The 19,143-nt window shown below is 31.4% G+C and overlaps 1 protein-coding gene across 2 annotated transcripts; it reads right to left on the bottom strand.

Annotated features, from left to right (window-relative positions):
* Positions 1–578: 578 nt before the first annotated feature.
* On the bottom strand, positions 579–19,090 carry LOC123676847. 2 transcript variants are annotated; one of them, XM_045613105.1, is made up of 4 exons: positions 18,883–19,090; positions 5,671–5,896; positions 2,206–2,246; positions 579–766 (listed from the first exon to the last, which is right to left on the bottom strand). In XM_045613105.1, exons 1-3 carry the CDS (start codon positions 18,889–18,891, stop codon positions 2,224–2,226), a joined length of 258 nt encoding a protein of 85 aa, XP_045469061.1. In that variant the 5' UTR covers positions 18,892–19,090; the 3' UTR covers positions 579–766; positions 2,206–2,223. The 2 variants fall into 2 exon arrangements, with proteins under 2 accessions (XP_045469061.1, XP_045469059.1); XM_045613103.1 differs by lacking the exon at positions 2,206–2,246 and having other exon boundaries at positions 18,883–19,088.
* Positions 19,091–19,143: the final 53 nt, after the last annotated feature.

The raw sequence follows: 19,143 nt of genomic DNA, 5'->3' as shown, positions 1-19,143 counted from the left end.
TTTCGAAAGATGACAGTTTTATAAGTGACAGCTGACCAGCTAGCGGACTCTTCAAAATAGAACCACTTATTGGGAAAATCTTTGTCATCTTCATGTATAAAATCTCAAGTCAATGAAAAAGGCTCACAAAATAAGGAAGACATCGATTAGGGACTTCTCAAATGATATAATACTATTCAAAAATCTTCCTTTTGCGCCATGTTCATCGATATGTTTACAGCCCTTCTAGGTAGGCAGATTGTGTTTTTTGCATTACAATATAATGCAACTGCTCCATGTAGTGATTATTTTCTTTATAATCTTATAAAATTTGTAGTACTTCTACTTACGATTTTATTGTTGTATCCCCAGAAAAACTTCCTAATCACGATTTATAAGAAATAAACAACCATTAGAACAGTTAATCCTTTAACGATGTCATTATTCTTCGACTATCTAAGCAGGAAACAGAGTTAACCTTTAAAAGCCTGAATTTACATTTTCACTTTCGATACTAATTTATATTCACCAAAGTACTGTTTTCCTCATTCCCCAAAGATACATATGATTAGTCATTGAAAGGGTAAAAAATACGTCAATTTTCTAAAAACAAATTTAATAAATAACATTGCACAACATCCTTAACATAATTCTTTAAATAATTATTCTAACATTTAACATTTACAATTTCGACAATCCTTGGTAAGAACCATTCGCATTTGAGACAAATAATCCATAATCAGATTGTCGGTACTGCATCAGTAGAATCCAAAGAAACTCCTGTATCCTAAAAATAGAACAAACACTCGTTAGGACTGAAATTCATCTGAATAATAAAATAAAAACTCAAATAATCAGAGCTTTAATATAATACTTGAGAGTAATATTCTCATATATTTCAAATTTTCGATCTGATCTGAAGTTAGTGGGTTCAATACTGGTAATTCCAGATGCCAATCTTCATTTGTGGTTCAAGCCAACGGAAGTGCCTTGATACATTCACAATGTCAAGTTTAATAAACCAAGAAATGTTGATCTATAAGCGAGACGTGATGTATGGAGTGTTATGCAGTTAAAAATGTCCTTGATATGTCTTTAACAGGATTTGCATGGGTAGCAGAGAGAAAAGATTTTTTCCTAATAGAGTTCCGCTTATTCACTTGAGACAAATAATTTATTACAAGAGATTTCAGCTGTTTCTACCAATCTTTTGACCACATTATCTAGTTTCAAACGTTCGAAACTGAAAAAGGAGTCTTTTTCTACTCAATTCAGGAATTCAACGTCATTACCATCAAATGTGATAAAAATCAGCTGAACAGTATGATAAATTTTAAATTATGTGAAAGACTTCGTGATAACACAAGAACTGAGTATAAAAGCCGAGTGCAGACTGCAAATACTGAGCATTAACGAAAGTTGCAGTTCTCGTGAGGAATTTAAGAATAAGCAAAAAAAAAAACAGAAAGGAAAAATATTGTCACACACGTTCAATATGAATTATTCTTAATTAGTATTTCTTAATGCCTTGGTTTTACAATTCTGAATGAATTAAGCTGAGAAATAAATAGAATCCATAAATTTCAATATGTTGAAAAAATTTCCTGTGGTGCAATATGATGTTCTTCCTTCCATTAACGTACGTGATCTACTTAGTCATGAACAACCTCGATACATGAGGAATTCAACCCTAACCTTGTTTTCATAACCTATGGCCTCGCTTGAAACTGAAATAAAAATTCACGATTTGCAACCGTAAAATTCAGTTTTCTGTGAGAAATCAGTCTGATAAACATATACATGAAACTAAATCCCATTATATCGCAATGTCTATTACCCAACCAACTGGAATTGTTCGCTCGTATCTTCACTTGAATTCCTTAAGATTCGAATAAAAATATAAAGAAAACAATTGGTGAATGAATTCAAATTTATATGTATTTCTCATGGGAATCGGATGGTGTCATGAGTGCTTATGAATTTATTTATTTGAGATAATGTTATTTCAATCATTTTCTCACGATATGAGGTGTCGAAGGAATGTGATGAGATCTTATATAACAAAAGCAAGATATATAGGAATGTCCTTCTCGAGTAAAACTGAATAGCCAACATAATATATACAAAATGTTTATTTCATTGATATATGAGGTAGTAAACACAACAATTCAAAATAACAATCATTGAGAACGGTCTTCTTCAACAAATTGCGAAGTTCATACGCACCTTGTCCATTTTGAAACGTTAACGCTGTTTGAGTGAAGGACCTGTAAAGAAATTGAACTAGAAATATCTGAACAGAAAACTAAAAGTTTCCCAGTTTAATGGTGAGACAGCAACAACTTCTACGATGGTTCTGGATGATCTTCTACATTTGTCCAGCAAATAAATATGAAGAACTACATGTACATCTAAGTTTCTACATGAACGAAAATGAGGGATAACTCATTCAAATATGGATTATCTAATGAATATGAGTTTCAACATATTACACTACCATCAAATAATATAATATAAAACTTTATGAAAATCACGAATTAATTTTTATGGTTGGGTTAGTGCAACGAGGTGTTTAAGATTCAATATGAAGAGTTTTTCTGCAGAAGAAAAGTAAATTTTTGATGGTCACTTCAAAACTACTATCTTGTTCAATTATGACATCTTGTTCAGTGCAACAATACATTTTCTTCATTTCAGTATCGTAATGAATTCATAACAGTACTAAAAACAGTGCTGTAATGATTTCATTACAGATTTGTTTTCAGTTTTATTTTTTGTTTGGTGATTGCCTACACTGACCGATCATATCAAATTTCTCCACACGTCAATTGTCAATATAATAAAATTTGGATATAGTGAAATGATTGGCAACATTATTCGCAACTTCTCTTATTTCTGATGGTGTTAAATCGATTTCGTCACAAATAATCCACGAATTTCATGCGTAATTATAAATTATTTCAAAATTCGAAACGTACGATTCAAATTAAAGTTGCATAGTCTGTCAATTTTAGTAACAGTTACACCAACTGCCAAGATACAATACAAAAGTCACTAGGATGTATATGTGAATTTTTCATTGAATTTCGAAAATATTTCACAAAACTCGACTGGAAGAGAGAAAATGTCGTCAAATACTTTTTGCAGAAGGCAATTCCAACACTCATGCGTTCGAATTTCGTATTCGTGTTGGGATAGGAGCCCATTATGCAACTTGTTTTAGAATATACTATTATTATATGTATTGATACATTCTATTATGCATCGTTGTGACAGTAGAAATAGTTGCTTTTTTTAGAGCTCCTTCAGAAAAGTGAGAAAATCACCAGACATTTAGTTTCCAAAAGATTCAATCTACAGATTGTAGTTTTCCTAAGAATCTTCGCTCCTGACAAATGATTATAACAAGATGGACCCCGTCATCTTCATCGGTCTCTCACATCTCTTAAAGTCATTCCAGTCGAGTGAGTTGATGAGCCCCAAATGGGATATTGTGTTTCCATGTCTCGGTGAGCATGAAATCCGCCCATCTCTTCAAGAGTTAGTTCTCCAAGGATGACCTAAACATGTCGATGGAAATGATGGCATCCATTTTAACACGGTCGGACAAAGTAAATAGGTTAGGTTGCATTGTTCAGGGGCGGTCAGTCGATTCGAAGATAACCCAAACTTTCTGACAAAGATAGGAAAGGGACCGATTCTACGGACTCGGATGGCGTCGCATTCAATTCACAAGTTGGCGAGACTGATTAACCAAAACCTCGGAACAAAGACATTTCCCTGGAAGTTTCCCGGGAATTGTTGAACGCCTTCTTGATTAATAAGAATCAAGGATTTGATGAAGTGGAGGGATTAATCATGCATTGCTTCAGGAGGATGGCTTGAGTGTGGCCTGGAATGTCACTTGAATGGCTCTCAGGATGGAATAAATTCGGATATGGAGTTTGGAACAAAAGTTCTCATCAAGAAAATATGATTTCCAGATCCCTGACAGGAATAAACGAATCTTTTACCGATGTTCGCGATGCAAAATAAGATGGAACGATCATAGAAATTATGTGATTGCTTTAAATTCAAGTGGTATTCTGGAATATTTTGTAAAAAAAAATTTCATAAAAAAAGATTATCCATATTTATTTTTCTTCGGTGTTTTTCAAATTATAATGTTCATTTGAAGAATGAAAATGTAGAATCTTGTTCTTTAGTCTTTGACTTTTATTGAACACATATTCATTGAAGAAGCTCAATAGGATCCGCAACAAAGTTTTTTGCAATTTAAATTGTTGTAAAAAGCATCAGATGATTATGTGAAGGAAAAACTAATTGATACCAAAAAGTGATCTGATTCAACTGCTTCAAAATCATCAAAATAAAACTCTAATAGTATGCATGAAATCAAAAACAATATCTTCATAATGCTGAATCCGTATAGGAGTCTTTTTCAATAGGATACGCAACAAATATTTCTGCAATTTAAATTGTTGTAAAAAACATCAGATGATACTTAAATAGTGATCTGACTCAGCTGCTTCAAAATCATCAAAATAAAACTCTAATAGTGAGCACGAACTCAATAACAATATCTTCATAATACTGAAAACTGAATCCGAGTCTATAAACAGAATTCAACGATTTATATCGAGAAAAAACAAGAACGTCAATGAAGCATAAATTTAAAAAAATTATGACAAAAACTATTAAACCAAGGAATTTAAATCCCCGTCATCATCCATTCTTACCGACAAGAAGATAATTTGCCAAACTAGATAATAGAAAAAGAAAAAAATCAACCTTGATGGCCATTTTATCGAGAAATGCAAATCAACTAGAACGAATAGAATTGAAGAATGAATTATTGGAGCTGAAGTATAGGTAGACAATTCATCAACATATCTGCATTTTTATCCTTTCGTTCTTCAATTTACTCAATACTTACAGCGAATTTCTATATGAAAAGTTCAAAAATGTTTCTATTTTGTTATTTTATGTAACATCAAAAAGTTGAAATTCTTGAGTTATCGATAATATGTTCAACGACTCAGGAAGTTTAGAGAAGCAGCTAATGTAGTCGTATCAAACTGTAATTGGCATTATAACATTATTATCTTGTTGAGATGCAGCTTTCTTTCGTGAAACTGATTAGTGAATCTTCCATACTTGATTTTAAGGAAGTAGTTTGTAAGATTATATTTTTTTATGGATGAGTAAGCTTGTAACCACACTTTGTTGGAGTTCAGTGAGTTTCACAATCCTCTTACGACTACTTTGGATTTTAAAATTCTAAACATTAGTATGGATAAATAATTAAACATTTTCTGAAAGCACCTATTTTGTTTAACAATTCACTACGCAAAATTCTTAATCGAACTCATTCTTTGTTAGCAAGAGTGATCAAACAATCTTTTGCTACCAAAGGGTTTGATTTTTCACACACTTAGGTTTTTGTCTTTCGAAAATTTCACATTTCATCATCAAAAACCTTACAAACTTTTAGTTACTTGATGCTAATCATCAAAGAATTAGTCAGGTACCACTTATATCTGCTACAAAACTGAGGCATTCAATAAATTATGAACTAAATTGCATGAGAGACTAATCTAAATGAATTCATTAATGGAATAAGCTGAATGATCGATTCCATATTACTTGATCTGTGAAATGCAAGTTAAATGAGTTTTCGCCACAACTTACTCTGCGCACTTGGGGGTACAAATCCGAATCCTGATGCTCCTACTACTACTCCACTGGTTTCACCGTTGTCTGGTGGTGAAGGTGGAAAGACTACTGGTCCAGGGTTCTGTCTTGGATCTCTAACGGATGTGAGTGCAGAATCCAATGCAAATCCTCCGAACTGGCCGAAGTTTGAAAATTGACCCCTGACAATGGCTGACAGGCAGATGACGAAGAACAAAATTACCTTGAAAAAAAGGAAAATATATTTCAATAAAATATATTAGATTTTGAGGAAATTTCTTATGTTTATCCTTAATTGCCAAAGCTCTGAGCTTCTAAGGCGTATCACAGAGACCTATGAATTGTATTTTATTTTGAATACGTACGCAAAAACTCAACTCGGTTGGATCTGTTGTTACTGAAATATTAGGTTTTTTTCGATAATTATCAGGAACACAATATCTACGGAACCCTCACTCGGATTTTGCCCATCAGCAAATTGAACCTCGGCATTCGTGATTCAAACCTACCCTGAAAGTTTCCAGTTACCTATATTGTTCAGAGTCAGACGGTAGGACATATTTTAACTTGGATCATTTAAGACCTATACCACCTCAAATTTCGAAAATTACAGAGATCGTAATGAAATGGTAGAGCAATACATACAGGAAAACACCTCTGAAAATGAAAGTGTTCAAAAACAAGATGTTCTTTATGGTCTTCAAAGTTGATTTCCATATAACTAGCGACGAACTAACTTGTGAGAAAAAATTTGTTCATCTCAATAATAATTTGATGCTCAATGATATATTTAGGAAACTCAACATATTTCAGAAGATTTCTCAACAGAAAAAATTTACTAAAAAAGCAATAAAGCCTGGAATTTCCTAATCCTAATAATCGGCCAATATATTCTGGAATATCCTCTGCTTAAATATCAACATCTACATTCAGTGGCAGTGCTTTGTGAAGGAAATTATGACTCAGCATCGGTAAAAGACCTAAGGATGCGGATATGTTAATAACTCATTGTGAGAAAAGCTATGTAATTCTATTAAGTATCGAAAAATCATACAGATGTAGAATATTTGGAAGTTAACCTCAAAACAAGATGCTATCTTATCTTGCGAAGTGTAAATTATATCATTATGATCTAATTTTATCACTTAATTAGTAGATTCAAAATTAAGCCATCGAAATACCAGAGCAAATTCGATAATTCCATTGATTGGAAAAAGTGGAAACAAATATAGTATGTGATTAGTTCCTTTAACACCTCCAAACCAAGAAAAAAAAAATACCAGTTGGCTGTTAAGTATACACCAATCCATTTTTTGCCCGTCATTTATTTACAAGCGTTATGAAGTAATTCTGCAAATAACACGTTGGGAGGCATAAAAACTATCGCAGGTCCAGCTGGTAATCAAATTAAGATATACCTGCGGAAATATCGAAAGGAGATCATGACAAGGATATAAAAAATTCGATTAAACCCACTATTGATAAGCAGCCTCATGCGATAACCTTAACGCTGTGATCTACTTTCGAACGTTCTGTTTGCGGAACACAACTACGGCCAATAATTTCAATGTCTTAGTCGCATACTGACGGAGTCTGTGATGCAACGGCAAGTGAACCCTTTCGATAGATCTCGCGACATTGGCAACAATAACCCAGATACGGATTTCTTGGATAATGAGTCGGGCGGATTGAATTTATGCTTAGAGAATGTGCGTTTAGAACGCCCACCTGTGTATGTCGAGAATGCAGAAAGAAAAGCCATCAGAAGTATTATCCATCAAAAAGATTTTCCAAGGCGTTGGTTGCTTATGTATCGGGTGTACCTGTGATTTCCGGACTTAACACTGTTAGATTTTTTCGACATTTCATTATTTTCAGATTATTAAAGTTGTCCTTTAAATGCGACCAAAGGAAAAATCTAACGGTGTTAAATCCGGAAACCTTGGTGACCACCAAATTTTTTAATTATCTGAGGTTCACAGAATATTATAGATAGGCTGATGGTTTTCATTGTTTGATAATAAATTTATATATCATGTTATTTATTATTGAAAGGGGCAAAAAGCGATTTTATTTCTTATAGAAATATTTATGGTTTGCATTTAAAAAACAAAAGTTTGTACTATAAATTCAAAACTGATTCGAATTAAGAACAAATGATCACACCATTGGTTCTATTAAAAAAATTGCCAGGAAAATATTTTTGTTTCATGTTCATAGCACCAGTAATAAAGAAGTTATGAGAACTTTTCATTTCACGCCTTTTTCCAATTTTCTCTCATAGTTGAATTTATGTGGTTTGCACAGTTGGATTTATGAGGTTTGCGGTTTTCACCAAATTAATTCTCTCTAAAATCTCTAAAAAGTTTGAAAATGCGTCATCCATTTTTGACTAGCTCAAATGGATTTTTAGATCCTCTCCCTAGATAACGAATTTTGTGATATCCAATACATCAAATTTACTATTTCCTTATAGAAAAATGGTTATTATATACATAAAGAGTATTCCTTAATTGGAGATACAAAGGAAAATAAGAGATACCCTGGATAATTTTGAGAAAAAAAGTCCTATAAACATGGTCCCGCAAACGCTTTGTTTTCAATTGGGTGTTCCTTGTAGACCTTTTTTTTATATGATAATTAAGAGTTTATCCAATCTTTAGCACAGGCTCGGACTGAGAAAATTTTAATTTTGATGATTCATCTAGTAAATCACCATTTACATAAAACACTGTTTTTGATTGAAAAAATACTGTGCAAGCAAAGCAATGACTAGATGGCATTTTATTCGAAAGTGAAATGGTTGAAAGGTGGTATTCTGACTCTGGTTCTAGTGAAAAAATGATTTCTTGTTTCGAAGACAAAGACGAATCTTTCTACAGAAAAGGTATTGAAAAATTAGAAGAGTATATAAATCACTGTTATGGTTTTTTTTTAAGAAGAAATGAGTTGTTACTCGTTAGGGGACTTATTGAGCAAAGTATCAGGTAGGTAGATATCTTCTCGGGTTACTAAGTAAACTTGACAACAACATAATAACTAGCCATCATCTTTTTGTCGCTGGAAGTCAAGGCATAGAAATTAATCATTATACATTATAATGAATTATTTCGAATCAAAGTTGATGGAACTAGCCATTTCGTGTCAATGCCACATTATTATTCTTAACAGCAAAAACTGTGAAACATAGTAACAAGCGAGAAGATAACGCTTCTTTCTATTGGGTCTTCAATGTCAACGACTGAACGTCAAACTCAAACATTCTTTTCAATGAAATAATCAGAATTTTATTGATTTACAATTCACGCAAAAGTTATTGAAGAATTTGCAACCCACTTTCAAAGAAACTCCTCAAGCAGGCAAAAATAACATAAAATAACATACTTGGATCTGGAACTCTGGAATTATTTCTATGAAAGATTAGCGAAGGAAAACTTGATAGATAAAAGTGATTAATTAATAAACTACTGAAGATACTGACTTAGTTCTTGTTGGAAATGTTAGAGAATAAATAAATAATAAAATGTGTTCCTCTCAAAAAACAATATATCATAACAATCACGAAAACACATTCAATTCAGAAGATGAATCTCTGCAGAATTGATTGCCGAAATGAATGAGCATGTAGAACTTTAATATGTTGGATTACGATGATAAATTAATATAGGTGTCCTAGAAACAAACAGAAGAAGGCATAGATATAATATCACTCGAAAACTTTTGACTTGTGATTTATATACAAAGAAATTACAATGATTTATTATGGGGATAATGATCTTGATAATATGAAAAGGTCTTTCACAGTGCCATAAATAAACCTTGATTTTTTTAGGCTATTCAAACGAATCAAGAACAGAAATGCATATAACTGATATTTTTTTTTTGTCAATCGAATAATTCATCAAAACATGAACTCTCTGAAAATATTTCAATATTTTTTCTGAGTTATTATTGTGTTGGTTTCATCACGTCATCAAATTCAGGGAAAGTATGACTCACTATCGTCTTTACCTTATATCGACTAGAATTGCATATAATCAATGATTTGCCAATATTACTGTGCAGGTACCACATAAAACAACAGTGTGGCGCTATTTTGTAATCGTAATATTACAACATGACCAATAATTCCTTCAATGGCAGTCAGTATATGAGTCCCAAGCACATTGTGTAGATATTTCTCCCTCATCTTCAATTTTATTGTTTTACGATAAAAACTTTGTATAGTTTCGCTTCATAGAGGCTCAACCACAAAATATTAATCGTTGATAATTCAAATCAAAATTTGCAACAAGATATTCATCCAGTATTCCAGTGTTTATGATAAGTTTTTTATCAATTCAAAATATATTAATAATCTTTTTTTCATATTCGAAATAGAAACTATCGCAATTCAAACTAGAGTATCGCAGCTAGGAAATAAACATGATAAACCTCAGAGTTTACATAAGATCAAAACAACTAAGCAGATTATGATTTATGTATCATGAAAATTGTTCTTCGAGAAAAATACCTATTGAAAACATGTACAAGTTTCAGTCGAGATTCCGTGGCATTTTTTGTGATTTATCAAATAAATAATCTTTTATTCCCTTCTACTCAATTTGTGGGTGTCGGCAAATATTGACACTCCGCATTCTTGTGATATTTCCAACAAAAGCAAAGCTTTCCCTCACAACAAAAAATCATATTATGTCTATCCGGTAGGTGTGGTGGATTTTTAATAAGGAGACGAACAATAAACTGATTAAATGTTATGAAGTGTTATGACTACAAAGCAACCTTGGGCGCATAGAATAAGGAAAAAGATGTTGAAATTGAATTTAGCGTGAATACCGATTCGAATATCCAAATAAATAGAAACATTCAATATTTTACTACATAATTTGTACTTGAAATATACGTGACCAGTTGGTTTTCAATTTAATCAGTAAATTATTATAAAATAGAAAAACATATTATTCTCATATCATGGATATTCATGTGGTTTGAGAAGTGTACACGAATATCGTAAAATGTTATGTATCTCCCATTTTCCGTATCTCCCCTGTTTATCTTCAGGTGGCGCTATTTAATAAAATGACCATATTTCCATGGAAACGACAGAATTTGATGTGAGCGACATAGTAAGCCAGGCGGAAAACAAGTCAAATAACGGTAAGCTCCTTTAAATCCAAGAATGCAGCTTCCTTCAAAAGTCACCGGTTTAATCTTAAACTTTTTCAAGAGTGAGTGAACGCATCAGTATTCATAAACAAACAACTGCTCAGGTCTTTCAATTTCTTCTCGGAAAGACATAAAATTGATATCTCAATGTTAAATTAGGCATCAGAGTACTTTTTCGAAACAAATGTAGGAACTTAATTTTAATGAAATGTAATGAACAGGACTGAAACTTCTCTCGATGTAGAGATCTGAAGAGGAATGGGAGAAAAATGTCTTCAATGAATATATACCGGAACACGTTGTCAGGAAGAAGTTATCCTTTCGGTTTTGGACATGCTACCATTCACTACTCAGACAATAAGAGGTTAATTGCAACTAAACTGTGCGCGTCCTTGTCTCGAATCCTTTTAAGTGAAGAGTCTAACGTCAATTATAAATGTGTGTGAACTGAGTATTCTATAACTGAGGAAATAGTAAACAATCCAATTAATTCCAATTTGAATAATATGTCATAATTTTTCAAGGTTCTTACGAAAGAAATCGATGTTCAAAAGATTGAAATGCGAGCGAACAATGGTAATAAATGAAGAAAAATTGTTTTAATAACACTAATTATTCCATTGATACTGAGCACGTAAAGAAGATTATATCAGTGAAAATTCCTCAATGATTCAGATCTCAAGACCTTTTAAGGTCATTTGAGATATTTGTAATGATCTTTGAATATATGTAGTCCATACCTGTCAGTAATCACCATGAATTTTATTTCAAGCCTTCTATCTACTAAAACATTCATTTCATACCCACATCTCCATCTTTTTTAATCAAATTTGTGACATTTTTGCTCAAGAAATTCAAGAATTTATGTCAGATAAATGTTCGATATCATTATCGTCAATTTGACAAGATCGAGAACTGTGACAAAAAAAAACTGTAATAGTATTTAACGCCTCCTCTCTTATGGTCAATAGCCAATTATTTTCTATTAAATTTTGCTTCTTGGCCCAACGCAGTTATTTTCAGCAAAAATACTTAATTGGTGTTGATTAACACAATTCAGGAAACGAAGAATGGAAGTGTTCAAACGCACGTATATCGAATTAAATCGTAACAGAACAGAGTCGATCATTGTGTTCAATACAAATTACAACGAGCAATCAACTATGCCCAAAGCTAAAGGTTTGACTAGTATGCAAGTCATGCTCTGTTTCTTCTGAAGTGGGTTTGTTCTACAGTCTTCATAAATTACCCCAACTGACAGCCAAACGAAGTGAAAAAATTTTTGAGCGATCAGTTTCAGATTACAAAAGTGATAAGGATACATTGTTTGCAAACTTGACTTGAATGAAATCATACATATATTTATTTTGGAAATGGTCATATTCGAACAGAAGAGATGATCAATGTTTTCAGTGGAATTGAAATGTTTTGTCTTCATGTTTATTATGAGAGAAAATTAGTCAAATTGCAAACAGAATAAACAGACTGGAGGAATATTGTTTCAAATATCAATTTCGAAAGAATGTAACTATTTTATTATTTTGTTACTACATTCTCACATAGGAAGTTTTAAACAGTTTAACCATTGTACGTTTATGTGCAGATAAATTTGCTCAGCAATTTTATTTCAATGAATTTGAAAGCGACGACACTTAGTGCCAATTGTTTATACAAACACAGAGTTTAAATAACTTTTCCCATGAAATATTCCTCAATGAATTTCTGAAATTAAAACCATTGTAATTCCATTCTTGTTAACGCCGTGGAAATCAATACATCTTACATAAAATGTCAACCTACAAAAATAAATACATTCACATAATATTTCTTTTTTCTTTCGATTATTTAATATGAATTTGGATAACTTTCTGTTCAATGTAAGAAAACTATCTGAATGAATCCAAGAACGGCAAACACTACATAAACAAAGGTCAAAGTCACCAACATACTACTAATAATAGAAACACCTATTACAAAATCAAATTAATGTGAGTATTTATAATATGAAGCAGATATATGCAAATCGAGTGATTTTTCTTTGAGTCATTTCCATACTCATTGACGAAAACAGTAAGCAAGATGTCATTATAACTATATTAGCGAACTTTGGAATCAACTTGACCCAAAAATAATGGACACATCTTCAATATAATCAATTCAATTGAAAGGCAGTAATATACACTTTTTTCAAGCATATTCTAAACTTCAATTGAATAGATGAATTTGATGGTTCAGCAACATCGTTGAAAAGATGTGGATTTATGAAAAGTAACACTAATAAAGGTAGGAAGCATTCCATTTTTCATCAGTATATTCGTGAACAAAAATGCTGCCAATTAATGTAAATATCTGACTGGCAATCAGACGCTGTCAAAAAATGGAACGGTATAGAAGTGAAAATTCGACAGATGGCCAACGAAAGTTCATTATTTGGACAAATGAAATCGAATTTCTTTCATTTAGAGCTAACCGTATCATCTGCAACACGAACAAGGTTTATAATGCCCTGGAGCACAATCATGTTATTGAAAAAGTGAATTTTTCATTCGTCTCTACTCTCATTATTATAAATTGAATCGAAATATTTGGAAGAATGTGGATATTGAATTTACGATTGTTTAGCTTCTCAGAGAAAAATTTTTGTATGAACATTGATAATAATCCTAGAACTTCATTGGAAAAATGGAAAATGGGAATTTCATACAAATAATCGGGATCATTATGATTATTGGTTATAAGAGTAATTATAGTGCTGGCACCATGTTAACATGCTTCATGAGCGGATAACAGTGATGAGCCCTCATTCAAGTACAAAATTAGATGAAAAAATTTCATTGAAAATGACAAGTAAGTATTTCTTCCAAGTAAAAAAAAATAGACACTTTCGCTTAAAAATAAAAAATAAGTATAAGTAAAAAATTTTGAATTTGATTCTTTATTCTTTCTCGTTATCTGGAAGAAATCTTAACCATCCAGTTTCATCAGTGAAATTTGTTTCCACATCATTAACCAACTGATTTTAATATCTTTTGACCAAACTGTAAATAATTAGAGTGCATGAAGAAGGAAAGTCCTCCAGTTGTTCGAATAACTTTATAATTTTAAATTTTATGTGACAATTAACAATTTAAATTGCATAACCCACTATTATGTCGGTTTGGTGCACAAGAATATAAAAAAGACTTAGTGCTTGAACCAGCGAATAAAACATCGAAGTTCTATTCAAATAGGAACGCCAACAAAAAGCAGAAATGTGTATTAGTTATCCGATAGTACTCGTAACAGTTCAGTGGAACGATTGTTCCAAAATTACCTAATAAACATATTACCGATCAGATAAAATTGGATTGAATCACTCTAAACTATAATCAGATACTCGGATACGACCCTTTCTATTATACTTTCAACAGCACAAAATATTCTTTATTTAGATCACGAGTTTAAAAATAAAGCTGATGAAATTGAATTTTTCGATTAATGGGAAATTACATCAGTGAAATGGATTTAAAGGTGAGTTCTCAAGATCAATACAAAAATTCTTTCAACTTGAAATCTACCTTCATCTGAATAATGTACACATTAACAGATTTTTGGTATCGAAGGCAAACTAACAATTAAACGATATAAAATTTTCTTTGTTATACCTGAATCAGAATTTTTACTCTATGAATTGAAAAAAATATATGCACAATGCCAATGGGTAGAGAAACAAGAATAATTTTTAATTTTCGGTGTTACTTCTCGATCCAAACTTGTCATGATTTTTAATTAATAGATTTTTATTTTAATACGAAATTCTGGATTTTTCTGATGTTAATTTTGTTCTGTATACTTGGCTAACTTCAAAATTTCGGATGATAGTTTTTGATTCAAAATTTTTAACCCATATGAATTTCATAAAAACATTATACTGATTTTAAATTCATTTCTATTATTTTTATCGAATTTATGATGAAAAACCCAATGAAAAAAGGGTATAACACAAATGTTAAAGTGGTAACGAATCTGAATACTCATATAAATTTCATTCATTGATTTAAGAAACAGATTTGAAAATAAAATAAAAAATAAATGAGAATGAGATCAAAATGAAATTAACTGACGATAAATGAAGTAAATTTGTATAAATTGTAGGGATTTTTCTTCTTCAAAACGGCTACTTTCACCTCAAATAATAGAAGGAAGTGAGTTTCTTGTTCATGTTCTTGTCTTTACGAAGCAATTGAAATCATCTATGAATTTGTGTCAACTGTGATAGGAAATATCCACTTGCCTTGGGTCAGTATAAGTAAGGCACAAATTACCCAGCCAATCTACTAGTTTTATCTCTGCAATCCTATTAATGAATATCAGATACGCGGGTGTCGATTTTTCCAAAACTTCACACCTTCGAATGTCGAAAGCATTTGAGCACATTTAGCCTACTTGAATAGTAATTAATTTTCGCATAGATTTCTACAAATTACCATTCAGGTTGCGCCATCATTAGCGATATTTGTTGTAATATCAATTAAAATTCTTTGTTTTCCTAATTATAAAGGCCCTAGGTATATTTGCATCTGAAAATATACCCCTTTTCATTATTAGCTTCTAAGCTAGAACATATAAAAGGAATATTTGAATAATTTATTAATTTCCACAAATTATGAGAAATGAGTAAAATAAGTTCTCCTGATTATTTTAATGTTAGACTCTTATTTCTGGATTTAAGTTTGTGTGAAATTGACGTACAAATAATGTTTTTTTTAAATATTGTTTTTTTTTTATAGTAATCTTTTGAAAGGAGTGTGTGCCAACTTATTCATTTCTTGTACTTCTCGGCTCTATAAGAACATTTCAAAAGTATGAGTGTGTTTGGTTGTATTTGAAACTGTTCGATTGCTTGATGTCACTTTCAATATAAAAAAGGTTATCACCGTCCAACATCTGCCACTTTGCGTTCAGATATGGAATATTCAACCAGTTACCGGGGAATGTGGAAACCAGACTGAATTTCACAAATGGAGATGATTGAAGATGTCTTGATCACCGATCTCAAAATGTAAATAACCTTGTCCACTTTCAAAGGTCGGTAGTTTCTTTGTTTGAACTAGTTGAATAGAAAAAAAAGGAAAAAAGTTCATATTCAGATTTATTCTCAATATTCATCCTTCGATATTTATTATTCATCAGTCAACGTGCTTCTCTGCACGTAACAAAAACTAATAAACATTCATTTATGCAGATTTCATCTCGATTTTTCGGTTTTTTTCAAACAATAAAAGGTCATTTTGAAGCAAAATTAGCAGGGGATTCTAAAGATATATTTAATAATATAATCGTTTAACTGGATATACTTAAGTATTTACTTACATTTCGACTAATTTGTGAGATCGAATACGGATGAATTTGTTTCACTTTCAATTCCGCTGGTAAGAAAATGGTACGAGCAAATAAGAGGATAATCAATAATGCAGTAATTTAGGTATTGATGATTACAGTGAAAGTGAAACAGAGTAACGTTCTATACAATTAAATTCGTAAATCATGCATCGACATGCTCTTCATATCAGCAAAGATAATGGCAGGTTATCACGAATTGCTAAGAAAATCGCTTACTATTATGAACATAAAAAAAGATTCTCTATAAACTACTGGAAAAAAAGTTGGAAAGTGACAATCACATATTGAAAAATTAATATTATATTGAAAAACCAGATATTGTTCCAAACTATAAGGGTAGATTAGTATTCTTCATTCTCAAAACAAAAATATATAAATAATAGACCAAATAGAAATAAAATATTGTATAAATGAATTTAACAGTGTGAAGAGAGAATATTTTGAAGTAAAAACTAACTTATGGTTGACTGACGACAATTATCTCAAGTATTACTTATATTGAAGGATAGCATCGTTGAATTGAAGAATGAGATTGTTCACTTTTTCCTATAATTTAAAAGAATAAATATGCGTTAAGGCAAGGTTAAGTATGCATGGATAGATTGAGGATATTACAATCATACCATCATCAAAGGCAGAATCAATTAAACTTCATTTAACAAATTTGAATTGCTACAGGAATCACGCACATGGCATCCCACTCATTCTCGAGAAATTCCGATGATTATGTAAATAAAATATTTGAATACATTGAAATTCATATTTTCAACATTCAATGCTTCTTCTTTAGTTATTTGTATTTGTTGTCAATGAGAATGAGAGTGGTCCAATAAACTTGACCTGCTAAACGATGAACATAATAGTTTCGTAATATACCCAGAAAACTGCACATCATTTCTCAAAAGTTGTTATAATGTTCGAAAATTATGATTATTTGGCTGTTAATTTGGATGATTATATCAAGTGGAGATACAAAAAGATGACTAAATAGCCATCTGTCGTATTTAAATAGTTATGGATTGTTTAAAGAAAACTATCGAAATATGGGTCATCTTAATTAGTGACAAAAACAAAAATTGCATGAAAAAATTAAATAAGAGAGTCTTGAATAAAAAATTTTGAAATTTCTAATTCCCTTCATTACGAATTAATTTAGTGAAACCATTTGTAAACTGCAAAATTTGACGTGAAAACCATTGGCAGCGAAAAGATCATTTTCATTAATTTAATATTAGATACCCTGAACAAATGAATTTCTTTATGTAATTGTTCATTAAACAACTTCCTGTACTTTCAAAATATGAATTATTCGAAACAAAATTGAAACATTACACACTAATCTGATAATTAATCTAATCAAAAAGATGAACTATCAATTTCAGAATCAACTCGTAACGCTACTAATAAATAGTAGAAATCCAGTTATAGTGGAATGCTCAAGTGGAAAATGAACATACAAACAAACGGAGAAAATCAACTAACCTAGTTATGTTATACAGCTCAAATTGATTTATTTCAAAGAGGTGCATTGTCAAGATGAATAGCGAAAAATATTCAAGATCAATTTTTTGATCTAATTGAGGATGAAATGGATAAAGTAAAAGAATTCATTTTACGACAGGTGGAATAGTAGAAAATAATTTGCTGGGTATAGCTTAGGTTTCACTTTTTATTTGCTTGTCATTTGGAAACACATGATAAGATTTAGGAATGGAGAAATTGAACCAAAACCTAGTATTTGAATTCAAGTTGATTTATCTCAGAACGATCATCAATATGGAAAGTAAAAAAACTGAAAATCAAATTGTTTGATCTGATTAAGGCTTGATTGGGTGAGCAATAAAAATTCATTCCACGATAGGTGGAATTTTAGAAAATTATTCATCATCTTCTTGATAGTGTGTATTTAACTTTGTATGCGCTTTTGATTTGAAAACTTCTATAGAAGAGATAAATTAATATCTAGGTGCATGCAAGCAAATTAAGGATCTAGTTATGCTCTTCACATCGAATTGAATTATTTGAGAGAAGTCTATTGACAAGATGAATAGTAAAAATTTGAGATTATCAATGTTCTGATCTAATTGAGGATGAAATATCATCAAAAGTTGTTTTTTCTACGACAGATACAATAGTGAAAAATGATTCATTATTTACTTTATAGTGTGAATTTCACTTGATTTTGAAAAAAGATTTGTAAAACTGAATAATTTAATCGTATAAACAAATCAAGAATTAACTAACTCAAATAGATTTGATTCTGGTAAGTGCATTGTTTAGATGAATATTGGACAAAGTTTGAAGACCAATGAGATTCAATGAGATCAAAAGAATTCATTTAAAAATTTCTCTTCGAATTTTTTTTTCAATCCTAAATGAAATTGGGGAAATAACGCGTATGAAAAAAATTAGTAAAAATATTAAATACACTAATCGATTTTGCAGAGGGTGAAAAAGTAGAAAATGTAACATCTGCTTAATCTTGTAGATTCCACTTTATATTTACTGTTAAAAAAACTGAAACTGAAGATTCGATAACCATTTAAAATTTTCTCTTAAAAATCACTCGACATCACATAACACTTTTTATGCAACACGCAGATGGGATTCACACTTTTCACTATTTGACCACCAATGCAGCACCAGGTATTGAACACTTACTACTTTCATGTTGATTTAGGGGTGGTTTTCGGCAAGATGAAAAATCTCGATTTTTGGGTTGCTGTCACCAGGGGTGAATCCACGAATGGAACTGTCACAGACACTGAATGGGTTGAAATGGATAAGGGGGCAGTGATCGCTCTTTAGTTATATATCGAAATGCAGCCTCGAAGAGCGAGGCCAACGTGCGGAAGAACGCGATCACATTAAGCAGACGGCGAAGGTCCCCACGTGCTTTACCAGGCGCTGCTGGTAGTGTGG

Source organism: Harmonia axyridis, chromosome 3 (genome assembly GCF_914767665.1).
Source record: "Harmonia axyridis chromosome 3, icHarAxyr1.1, whole genome shotgun sequence".
Taxonomy (NCBI): domain Eukaryota; kingdom Metazoa; phylum Arthropoda; class Insecta; order Coleoptera; family Coccinellidae; genus Harmonia; species Harmonia axyridis.
This window is presented reverse-complemented; position numbering and strand designations above follow the sequence as displayed.

Coding starts and splice junctions, on each gene's coding strand:
- LOC123676847 (XM_045613103.1), bottom strand. Junction 767..5,670: donor TGTACCCCCAAGTGCGCAGA/GTAAGTTGTGGC, acceptor TTCTATTTTTAG/GATACAGGAGTTTCTTTGGA.